At 46.4% G+C, this 13,123-nt stretch overlaps 1 protein-coding gene across 3 annotated transcripts in view; it reads right to left on the bottom strand.

The window, feature by feature from the left end:
• Nucleotides 1-13,123, bottom strand: part of ENTREP1 (endosomal transmembrane epsin interactor 1) — a 367,539-nt gene that overhangs the window by 158,748 nt on the left and 195,668 nt on the right. For all 3 annotated transcript variants that reach the window (XM_069625781.1, XM_069625780.1, XM_069625782.1), the window contains one exon: nucleotides 127-260. In XM_069625781.1, the coding sequence (XP_069481882.1) occupies nucleotides 127-260 (134 nt within the window). The remainder of the gene's footprint in view (nucleotides 1-126; nucleotides 261-13,123) is intronic.

Here is a 13,123-nt window from a genome sequence, read left to right as displayed (position 1 = left end):
GGCAGTGCCCCACGTTTGTTTACCACCATTGTAAAAAGTGACCGGAAAGTGTAGCCATGAGAAATATGCATAGACGTAAAAACCAAGGAAATATGTCATGAATATAGTCCTCGTTGCAGTCATTACCTGTGATTCATTCTGGGGGTGCAGGAATAAAACGTCGAGAAGTAGGAAGGCGGCGGAGCAGGAGGGACAAAGTCCTCCGGGTCTGGAAAGCGGCCATGTTCTTCAGCTTCCTCTGCGGAGATCTGACCTTCTTCCTTGGCAAACGACACAACAAGAATGTATTTTAAATGTGCACAGCAGCAGTGGAAGCCATGGTTACTTGGCAACGTTTGTTAGACTGGACTTGCGATGTAAACAATTATGAAAGGCTGGATTCAATGATTGTTCGACTTCAGTTAGCCCCTTTTCAGTGCTGAACAGTTTCATGGCTTATGTTGCCAATGGTTTGCTCCAGAGTTATATGTGGCAACCGTGTGGTTGGCAAAACAGCGTGACAGAAACATCTCTCACAAGGGCCACTGCAGGTCAAAGGCTTGTCAGCAGTAAACAATCAGCACATTTTGTCGGCATTGCAACTCACACTTCTCAAAGACACCGGATGCACTGCACAGTGTAACAATGTCGTATTGTCATCAACACACCTGAGCCAGCAGGTAATTATATGGGTTTATTAGTTAAGTACACAGCAGGAAACACCAGCACATCCTTGCCAGCCAGCTCTCCATCTCCAACTGTCCCACATGGAACACACATTCAGATGACAACACTCCAAGCACAGTGACCTCACCACATTCCACTGACATCACCACTCCAGGGAAGGAAATGGAATAGAGGGAAGACACAGGAGGAAAGACACTCATTATAACCCTTCTCCCGCCCTTAATTTAATAATAGGAACACGCCAACATTGGTAGAGTACTAGTCATTCCTACACCCAAAGTACCATCCTACACAATACCGATACAAATACGCGTGGCCACCACGTATCTGCCCAGCAACCCCAAGCTCAAATGAACACGAGACCCCAACCCCAGGAAACGGCCCACATAAAGCCCATACACCACCACAGCCCACAAGAGAGCACAAACACTCGAAACTATCATAAAGGTACAGAAGCGCACTGACACTATTGAAACTAGCTCCCCACTAATAAAACCTGAAGCACAAAACAGGTGGAAACATAACCTTGCACAATGACTCCTACTCAAACGGAACACAGATCCACCCCACAACACTATAACTACCCCTTGTCCACCAGATCACTCACAACAGAGGAACCCACCGACATGGAATAAGGGCTGCACCTCCCTTCTACTGAACTGGAATAACAACTTGAGGAACAAGACAATAAAACAAGAACTCCACCTGCTTCAAGCTGCTCCTTGAAGCCTAGGGCCTGCCACACCCCAGTGTCTCCAATAGCGGATATCACACTAACAACCACGACCCTTCAGTGCACCTACATCCTTCCACCCTGGTCTGCACCCCAGGGCACCAGGGCTGCCACCCCCGGGTACAACCCAACTCAAACGAGCAACACCGGGCACCAACCCAACTCAAATGAGCAACAACAAGCACGTCTAACACCGTCAGTTCAAAAACCCCTAAATAAGGCAACACTTAACTCTGACAACAACCCACTCTGAACTACTATGCAAATCTAGTCCCTGGGAAACAACGCACGAGCTCACAAAAAGGATCTAAAAGACCCCTAAATAACAGTGCAACCTAGACACCACACCTAACACCACAGGAACCTTAGTCCCTGCCAAATACCACAGCTCACACTCCATGGGACCCCTGGCTCCAGCCACACAGTACACCTCCACACAACCCAGGACCCCTAGTCCCAGCCACACAGTACAAGCCACCACTACACCCATGGGACCCCTGGTCCCTGCCAAATACAGAACACCACTGCACCCATGGGACCACTAGTCCCTGCCAAATACAGAACACCACTGCACCCATGGGACCCCTAGTCCCTGCCAAATACAGAACACCACTGCACCCATGGGCCCCCTAGTCCCTGCCACACAGAACACCTCTACAACCACAGGACCCCAGGTCCCAGCCAAACACGGTACACCACCGCCTAATGTGGGACCCCCAGCACCGGCCAGGCTACCATGGTGGTCACACCCACCAAAAACATCCAAAATGGCACACACCACCTTACCATGGGACCCCTAACTCACTAGACTACCACAGAGGTTACTCCACACACGCACTATAAACATGTGCACACTCCAACATGCGCACTCACACCCACACTCACATCTCAACAAAGGACACACAATACATCATAAGTATTACTGGAGCTCATAAACACAATGGCGAGTGTTCAAAAGACAAAAACACACCACAATTATTGCAGGATGCTTAACACACTGGCGTGTGCTCAATTGTAGAACATTTCTTTACAAAAAAAAAATGAGATGAGAATGAAATTGTCACAAAGCTTAACTGGCAAAAAAAACACCAGCCCAACAACCAGTTCTCAATGTATTAGACACCACCTCCCACAGGTCCCGGAGAAGAAACCGCTCCCCAATTTTTTTATTAAGATGACAGAGGGGAACACTCCTGCAATGCCCCAGTCCAAACCCTTCTTGGGGAAAAATATAAAGTTAACAAAAATACATGACATTACAATGCACCTCATCATAACTTTAAAATCATGTTCATATTAACAACAGACACGGGCCACAACATAAACATCCACACCCTCACGCACCGGCCCAACATCAAGACAGCATTAATCTAAAGGCCACAACATATACACGCGACAACACCACACAGGCCTTACTACTGCAACCAGGTCCGTAAAACCTCAAAACGTCCTGGTCACGAACATTGCTGCATTCCAGATAAGGCGAAAGAAGTTGCTTCCTCCACCCATGAAACACGTTCTCTGCACCGACTTCAACTTTGTTGTTCCCTGCTCCTGAAGCAACTCCCGGACAACCAGTAAGAAAACTTCTTCCACAACCTGGAACTCCATAGTATGAAAATGCACTCCCTCTGACCTCCACGAACACACCATGACTACGTTCACAGTGTCCATGGACACAGGGAAACGTGACCCTGTACACGTATCAAATACGGCAGCGTGATTACATTTGCTGTGCACTGCAAGCGCAATGCATTCCGGAATCCCCTGGCACAGAGACGTCATCACTCCACGGCTGCATCCACCTGGACTACATCTCCCACGTCCCCCAACCGGACAACCAAGTCTATAACTAGGGCCCATGTCCATGCCCATGCCCACGACATCCTTGACACGAGTGCTCCTCCGGCAACGCTGAGGAGACCTGAGACACTACTCCAGTAAGTGCGTACTTCAAACGGCACCTTCCAGGCCCGGAACGCGAAACGCTAGAAACGAGAACCCAACCGCTACGCTGAACATTCTGGGAACAAGCGACCGCTGGGCGAATCCGCTCTCCGTTGGATTGCCACCGCCACGCTTACCCCCCTCCTGCACAGGGGGGCGCAGGCGCTCGGTACAAATGAGGACCAACTGGTATCCTCACCAGATCACAGATCCTCCTGCAAGGACAACTTGACCATACAGGCTCTGGCCTCCAGTCTGCATACCACAGAGCTCTCCAAGACGGTTTCCCTGCCACTCGACCTCCGGCTCTGGACCCAGGGATGTGCTCCCCCGCCGCAGGCCACCAAAACTTTCCGGACACCTTCCCTGCCACTTGACACTCTGGCTCTGGACCCAGGGGTACACTCCCCCGCTGCAGACCACCAGAGCTCTCTGACAGCTTCCGGACCCTGCACCACCAGGGCCCCAGCTCCTACCGTAAGGGAGCCTTCTTCCTCCAGCACCACCCGGCCTGCTGGGCTGCATACTTGGTCTGGACTCCAAAGGCCTGCTACCCAGGATGTGGACACTTGGAGGACAGTGTCCTGTTCAACTGCTGTCCCCTCCACGACAGGATACCATCCTCGTCGCCAGTGTAACAATGTTGTATTGTCATCAACACACCTGAGCCAGCAGGTAATTATATGGGTTTATTAGTTAAGTACACAGCAGGAAACACCGGCACATCCTTGCCAGCCAGCTCTCTATCTCCAACTGTTCCCCAAGGAACACACATTCAGATGACAACACTCCAAGCACAGTGACCTAACCGCATTCCACTGACATCACCACTCCAGGGAAGGAAATGGAATAGAGGGAAGACACAGGAGGAAAGACACTCATTATAACACACAGCAGCGGGTGGGCAGCTAATAGCCACCAGCCATACAGCAACAAATCAATTAGCAAGTGGTCATATGCAAAGGTGCTGGACAAGTGGTAAAACGAGAGAGAAAATACCACCTAAAGGTTAGAGAGATGCTGTACAAATCAAGGTCGATTTGCAAAACAACCCGTCAAACAGAACATATTAAATGCACATTGGGTTCGTCATACTGCAGTTGGTCTGTATTGAAAAGTAGGCTGTGTGCATGAAAAACTATTAAACAAAAATACTGAAAGGTCTGAATACAAATGATGCATATTACATTAAAAAAAAGCTTCAGCTGAAGAGGCAATAAGGTTATAACATGAGGGCACATTGTTTTGCATACATTAGGTGAATGAGCACTTCAGTGCATAGCATGTGTCACTACATTTTGTACATAACTCAGGCATGTGGACCATGATAGCAATACAATCAGCACCCAATGGCTACAGTGTGTGTTTGAAATACGTATGCAGTAGACAAAATGCATTTTCTAGGGATTTGCACCGTGTACCGCTTAACTCTACAGACTTTGTTATGCCCATTTAGGTGGACTTTTGGCCATGCCATGTGCATACTAAGCACATGTACAAGCCATTGCTTAATTTTGATAATGCGCCAGGTTCTTGCAGTGCATGACATGTGGCTGTGCACTGTGTCTGCCACTCACGTATGCTTGGTGTACCCAGAGCATGGCCTTTCTGCAACTTAAGTCAGAGAAGCCCACTGCATGTCAGAGAAGCATCTACCAGAAATGAAGCAGCTCCTCGTGAGGCTCCAAACAGGAGTAAAACCTGGGTGTCAGAAAGGCAACCACACTCAAAATGCTACAAAAACGCACAAAGCTTGTCAGTCCACTGAATGTCAGAAATGCTTTGTCAACAAAAATCAGGTTAATTCCACATGAGATAATAATCTGGGGAGCCCTTAAAGCCTGGCTGTGTGTTTTAACTTTTTTTCTTTCTTTTGTGCTGCTGATTTCCTGCTCCTAGTCCCTTCCCTCTGCTTCTAACCTTTAAAGCCTTGCGAGTAACATGTATGCATCAGCCCCTTGATGCCTTTGGGCTTAATGCGCTATATACACGTGAAAATAAATAAATAAATAAATAAAGGAAATACTACCCACAGTGTTTGTTTGAAGACCATGGTTAGTGCATATTTGCAGTATACGCAGTGCAAGGCATGAGTTTGTGCCCGGGATGTACAACTCATATAAAGAAAAACACAACCTGTGGCTGCAGACTGCGTTTAATGCTGCTTGATTGGGGCCCCCACATTGAATGAAACCAAATGTGAGGGTTATTATATACCACATGTAAAATGTGTACCAACCTGAGTGTTATAAAATATTTATGCAAAACAAAAGCGGGTCTGGGAATCTCTCTACCAGGACGAACACAGCCCAATGACCTGTTCTTGGGTGAATAACCCCTGGGAGAGACTCTTTAATTGGCGACAGTCTTCCGGGGCAATTTAACAACCTACTGCAAAAACAAACATTACAAACTTACGTATTTTGGATGCTTGAAAACATGAGGGCCACATCCATTAACTGGTTCCAAAACACAGCAATCGCACCGCGCACTTTGGTATTGGAAACAAGCTGTTGTGTAAGAATGTGTTTGTGCAATAGCACATTGAAGCGTTTTTTATGCGCAGAATTTAATTACCATACTAAATGACCCCAGGCTAAAATAACCGGACAGACCCAAACAATACTACTTTATTGTCAGTTCAAAATAAAGTAGGGCAATCTGGCAAACCACAAGCAGTAGCCTGTACACTCACACCCGATTTTAATTACACAAAGGCTTTATACCTCAACATGCGTCAACTATGATGTCATCATACGTGGCACACTTAAAACGTATTGAAGGGAGGGGTTGGTTAAGGAAACATATGTACCTATAGTATTTGTAAGTGTTAATAACTTAATTGGCTGCCCCTTATCTAGGATGTACACCTTGAACTACCTCTAAATGCTTTTTATATTGATTATAACAGAATACAGTACTGGATTGACCTGTGCAACTTTGTATAGAAGGTTGCTACATGGACTCATATGATTGTTTGGCATCCTCTCTCAACCTTGGACTTTCGGCTCGTTAACAGCACGTAAGCAAAACAAAACCTCAGAGAACTGCAGAGAACTGCAGAGAACAACCTCAGATTTCTACCTACTTGCTCCTATTAGTCCACCTTTCATTTGGCAGGCCCTTAGCCAAAGTTTTGCCTTTATAGTTGACCTTGCAGCCTGTTCCTTGTTCTGGGATCTTTGAGGGAGTGCGGGTACACCCTTACCTTCATCTGGAGCTTAATGAATGGCCTTTGTTTTCGCCCACCGAGTCACGTGTGAGGGGACCACAAATGTGTCCATTTCGACCTCTTAGTTACTGCTATTTGATTTAATTGGTCTAGGTGCTGTTACTCCACTTGGCCTCTGGACACTTGATCACTCCATCTCACGTATGTTTTCTGCATTTTAAATCATACAATACTTGGCACTTGTGGATGTTTTCTTCTTAGCTTAATCTAAGAGAACTGTGTATCATGTCCATGGATTATCCTCTTGACTCCCTTTGCCTTAAATTATTCCCGATTGGCATCCTTGATCCCAAGCCAAGAGGCTCCTCTCCATCCATCACACGCAGCTGTTTTCCAGCGTCTACCATCCCTGCAGCATTGGTTTGTTTCTGAGGTAGCGCGGTAAGATTCAATACAAGTCTGACATCCATCTTTTTCCCCATGGCCGCTTTAGTCACATTATAGGTTATATCGCAGCAAGCTTCTATATGTCTCCTCTACCTGGCGTTTCCGCATATGACATGCATTACTCACTGTAACAGCATTTCTGATGGTTGTAGCTGCTTAGATTCACATGGTGTGTACATAGTCCGACATCTAGTGGTAATCGCAGAGTATTGCACTCCGTCTTTCGAGGATCGCAAATGGACATCGACATGGGCGTGCTTGTAACACTATCCCTAATATGACGTGTAGTGTACCCAAGATCCTTCATGCATCGAGGTCCCTCCTATTGTATTTTTTCTGCCGTGAGGGAGCCTTATGACTAACGTGAGTGAGTACAGATAGAGAGAAAGTAGTAAGGTGTCTATGTTCCTTCTACTCTGAGCGGGCAGTAAGGGTGGGCGCATGTGAATCTAAGCAGATACAATCATCAGAAATGCTATTACGGTGAGTAATGCATGTCTTCTGATGCTTGTGAATCTGCTTAGAGTCACATGATGTGCATAGACTAGCAAGCAGTACCCAGAGTTGGAGGTGGGGTGTGAGAAGGAACAGTAGTAAAAAGATGTCTTAGTACTGCTTGTCCCACCTGAGAATCAGACCTAGAGGGAGTATCTAAGCAGAAGTGTTTTGTAAAGTTGTGTACAGAACTCCAGGTTGCTGCTTTGCAAATGGATTTGAGAGGAACATTTGCAATTAATGCTATGGAAGCCGCAGTGCCCCAAGTAGTGTGTGCTCTATGCTTGAAGGGCAGATCTCTCTTGGCAAGAGTGTAGCAGAGTGTGATGCAGTTTACAATCCACTTTTAGATGGCTGATTTAGAGACAGGATCTCCTTCTCTACCAGCTGCCACTGAAACAAAAAACTGATTTGTCTTTCTTAGTGGTCTCGTTTTTTCCTGATAATATATGACCGCTCTACGCACATCAATTGTATGTATGATCTTTTCTGCCATGTTAGTGGCATTCTGGATGAAGGTGGGTAGTTCTATTGATTGGTTCACATGGAACTTTGAGATTAATTTAGGCTCAAACCTAGGGTGAGTGTGCAAAACCACCTTATCTTTGTGAATTGTAACAAATGGGTCTTGAACTAAAAGGGCCTGTAATTCACTGACTCTTCTGATAGAACTGACTGCCACTAGGAAGGAGGTCTTGTAAGTGAGAGCCTTAAGGCTAGCCTTATGCATCAGTTCAAAGGGGGATGCCATTAGTCTAGTTAATACCACATTTAGGTCCCACCAAGGGGCCGGGTTTGAAATAGGAGGATGAAGTCTTTTAACCCTTTCCATAAATGTTTTGATGACTTGGATCTTCCACTACAACTCCTTCTTTTGGGAAGTAGCGTATGCTGAAAGCACAGCCAGGTGGACTTCCAGTGAATTAAAAACCAGACCTGAGTCATGTAGAGGGTCTTACACATTGGAAAGCAAACAGTGGGAACTGGTATTAGATTGAGTTCCTTGTCCCCCTATAGGCAGATCAAGGGTGACATTAGTTAGTGGATTGATCCAGCTAGGCATCCTCAAATAAGAGGAAGTGTCTGGCTCTGTCAAACCAGCACTCAATTGCACTTTATTACTTTATTAGCAACTTTGCACATTATCATTGTACTGTCAAGGTATTTGTGGAAAACACTGCACTATTGGTTTTTAGTTTTGTATAGGAAGGGTGTTTTTATGAATCCTTTTATGTATGGGTTTACATTTTAGGTAGTTTTAGGATGAATTTTAGAATGTTGATTGCAGAAATTGTGTATAATTGTGCTTTGTTTTGGTAAATGTTAGTTGTTGTCCAAAACGTTTTGATGTGTGCATATATATTTTGGATAATATATGTGTTTTTGATGAATTAATAAAGAAAATATTGAAAAAATAGAACGTTTGACTCAGGACCTATTTGGTACACGGACCAAGTCATTTAAATAGCGGATGGAAGAAAAGGACAGACATCTTGGTTTTTTAGTAGTTGATTGTCCCTTGGCAGTTCGAGGGCTGAACCTTGGTGTCTTTAAATTAGCCCAACCCTGTCTCTTTTTGTTTGATGTGATGAGTCAGGCATAACACAATGTGAGCAGGGGAGCAGTCGATGGGAATGATGCTTTTAGAATGGGACCAGATGACGAAGCAGGTCCACTTATTGGAGTAGCAATGGCTGGTGTTTGGCTTTCTTGCCTCCTTAAGAACATCCATACATCTTTGAGGAAGTTGGAAGTGCCAGAACTCTATGACCTCAGGAGCCAGGCCGATAAGATGAGAGTTTGCGGGCAATGATGGAGTGTCTCTCCCTCTTTTGTTGTGAAAGCATGTTGAATGGGTAAGGTAATTTCATCGGAGGAGAGATTGGCATCGCCATCAGATGGGAGAACCAGGGTTGGCGGTCCACATGGGGGCCACAAGAATCTTTGTGACTGGTTCTTGGTGCATCTTGTTTACTATCTTGTTGAGTAGGGGAGTCGGAGGGAAAAGCATAGACAAATTATTTCCCTGACCATGTTATCCCGAGACCGTTCCCCTTGGAGTGGTTCTGGAGGTACTGTAACGCTCACCTGGCTCCCACGGAGGCGCGGGCGTGGCTGGGACTGCTGTGACCTCTTCTGCAGAGATGCGTAAGACCCGGAAGATGGACTGGACTGGATTCCCCAACCTGGCTTTTCTGGCTCGGAGGAATATCCCACTGTGTGTGAAAAGGAAGGGTTAATAGTCTGCGGGTGATGTTCCGACCTCCCACTTCCCTTCTCTCCCTCCGTGAAACCCTTTTGGGATTCCCTGCGAAGACTCACCTTAGGGACCAAAATGACGAGCTCTCCATCCTGCTTCTGATGCAGGGGCGCGTTGTGATTCCAGTTACTTCACTGGATTGATGAGTTTAAACTAGTTTGTCCATTCCCGTCGTACCGCAAATGTTTATGGCAAGTTTGGGTTTATATTCACTCATCTGTTCTTTTCTTTCTCAGGTGCTGGAGAAGATTCCGGGCTGCAGGCGATTTGGGTGAAGCCAAATTCTGGTAAGAATTCCGATGAGAGATTCCTTTGCAGTTTTAAGTATCTCCTTTAATGTCCAATGTCTTTTTCCCCATAGGGGTAGGGGTACGGCAATGCCGGAGGTAAGGCGCCGACCCGAAAAGAGCTGCTGTGTCTCTCTTGCAAATGGGTAAGTCTTGAGTGAGCGTATTGCTAATGTTCTCACATGCTCTCACTAATACAATGTCTGTTTCTTTTCCCCTTAGGGGCCGGGGTGCTGAGATGCCGAAGGTATGGCATAAACCCGAAGGCAGAGTGGGAATTGAACCACAGGTAAGTTCTACTTAGATTCGTGTTTCCCTTCTCACCTCTCTTTCTCCTTCCTTCCAATAGGTGCTGGATGGCGGTGGAAGCTCCGGATGGACGTCGCAGGACTCGAAAACGCCACGTGCAGATGAGTGAAATGCAGCGTGCTGCGCGCGACGCGATGCGCGTTTAAAATGTTTGCCTTCTTTGCAGGATCGTCGGCGTGCAGAATCCGGAGTGCAGATGTATCAGGTAAGGTTCTTGTTTTCACCTGTTCTCTTCCCTTTTCTTCTTTAGGTGTTTCCAGGATGCTGGCAGGCGTGATGGAGGACCAAGGCAGTAGCAGGCACGGTGAGCGTCCAGCTGCTAAGTGCAGAACAACGCGAAGCGTGGTCTGCTGCTTGGGTGTGGCTTAAATAGCCTTTCAAGTAGTTCCAGGTATGTATTCTTCCCACAGAAATATGTATTCCTCCACCGGTCACACCCTAGAGATCAAGTAGTGCCTAGAAAAATAGTTCCTTCCAATCTTGGAAGTTGCAGCATGGTCTGCACAGGTAAGTTTACACCAAGCACTACTCCCAACCTACTTCTGTATGAGCCTGGCGCCGATGGCGCCAGGACTGATGTCCCCTATGAGCCTGACGCCAACGGCGCCAGGACTGAGTCCAAAGGGCCCCCATCTGTGGCTGCTGGGACTTACCTTGAATGCATGGTGTCTGTCTCTGAGGGTGCCGGGCCTGGTTTGGCTCCTTGGAGGCAGGCATCATGACAGTACCTCCCCCCAAAGTCCCTCCCAAGGGTGTCCAACCTGGAGGCCTCGGTTTATTTGGGAACCTCCGGTGAAAATTCCATATTAGTCGAGGTGCATGCACATTCTCACTTGGTTCCCAAGATCTTTCCTGAGGTCCATATCCTTTCCAATCAATCAGATAAAAGAGTTTTGACTTGGACATCTTAGAATCCAATATGTCCTTAACTTCGAATTCCAATTCCCCATCTATTGGAATTGGTTCTGGTGGTTTGCATAACCTGGTTCCGGTTGGTACTGGTTTCAACAGTGATACGTGAAAAACAGGATGAATTCGCATATTAGGTGGCAGATCGAGTTTGAAGGCTACCGGGTTAATGATAGCTTTGATTGGATAAGGCCCTATATATCTTGGGTTAAAAGTTCATGGACCTTTAAGCGGTAAATGTCTAGTTGCAAGCCACACTTGGTCTCCTACTTTGTAAGGAGGTACTTTACTTCGATGTAAATCAGCATTTTCCTTGTACCTTTCTTTGGCTTGTTGTAAATGAGTCTTTGCTTCCTTGAAGGCTTGGGTTATTGTGGCATGTAAATGATCCACGGCGGGCATTTCAAGGCTTTGAGGGGATTCAAGGTCTGAAGTCCTGGGATGATGGCCGAGTAGGGTATAGAAAGGAGTCTGACCCGTTCCAGAATGCACAGAATTGTTGTACGCGTACTCGGCAATCCATAGAATGTCCTTCCAATTACCCTCAGATTGAGGTAACATACATCGCAGATACTGTTCCAGGGTCTGGTTTGTTCTTTCGGTTTGACCATCGGTTTCAGGATGGTGGCTGGTGGATAATCGCACATCAACTTGGGCCATTTGGCAACACCTTTTCCAGAAATGAGAAATAAATTGACTTCCCCGATCAGAAACCAATATGGATGGGAAGCCATGTAAACGAACAACATTTTCAAGAAATTCCTTTGCTAAGGTGGGGGCTGAAGGCAACCCCTTCAATGGGATAAAATGAGCCATCTTGGAGAAGAGGTCTACAATCACCAGGATAGTATTATACCCATGACTAGGAGGCAGGTCAGTTATAAAGTCCATCGATAAGGTGTGCCACGGTGCCGGAGGGATGTCCAGGGGCCGTAAAGGACCGGCTGGTTTTTGCTTCTGACTTTTATTTTTGGGCGCACACTCCGCAGGTCATCACAAAGGATTTAATATCCTTTCGCCAGGATGGCCACCAGAAATGCCGTTTGATCTTTTCCTCTGTTTTAGCGATGCCCGGGTGTCCTTCCATTAGTGTATCATGATAATGTGCTATCACGAGTTCTTGCAATTCCTTGTGAGGCAGAAATAACTGCCCTTGGAAATAGGGTAAGTCATTATTAAAGGAATAGTTTGAGCCTTTCTGGCTCCATTCTTGTAAAGCTGTAGCGTCGAAAAGCAATTTAACTCTACCTTGAACATCCTCAATAGTTTGAGAAGAGATTACACCCAAAATCCTCTGTTCGGGAATAATCGGAACTGGCTCTAGACTTGAGGCAATGTCACCCATTCCAATTCGAGATAGAGCGTCTGCCTTGCCATTCTTGCAACCCGGGCGATATGTGATCATAAAGTCAAATTCTGCAAAGAACAGAGCACAACGGAGTTGACGAGAAGATTGAGCTTTGGCCGTTTTCAAGTATTGCAAGTTCCTGTGATCTGTAATCACTGTAACGGTGTGTGTTGCGCCGAGCAGGTAGTGACGCCAAGCTTTGAAAGCTGACTTAATAGCCAACAGTTCCTTGTCTGTGATTCCGTAGTTCACTTCAGGAGCCGAGAATTTCCTGGACCAAAAGGCTACGGGATGTAGTTGATTTGAAACTGGATCCCTTTGGGAAAGGACAGCCCCCATGGCTAAACTAGAAGCGTCGGTTTCCACAACGTAAGGGAGGTCCGGACAAGGATGTTTTAACACAGGTGCGGAGGTGAATTTGGTTTTTAGTTCCTGAAAGGCTTGTTCTGCCTCCTTAGACCACTCGAAGCCTCTGTTTTTTCGTAGGAGCACCGTGATGGGTTGAACCACTTGAGAAAATTCTGGGATAAACCTTCTGTAAAAATTGGCA

This window comes from Ambystoma mexicanum, chromosome 6p, assembly GCF_040938575.1.
Source record: "Ambystoma mexicanum isolate Mex_15411 chromosome 6p, UKY_AmexF1_1, whole genome shotgun sequence".
NCBI classification, from domain to species: Eukaryota; Metazoa; Chordata; class Amphibia; order Caudata; family Ambystomatidae; genus Ambystoma; species Ambystoma mexicanum.
Note: the sequence above shows the minus strand (reverse complement) of the source record. Positions and strands in the feature narration are given on the sequence as shown.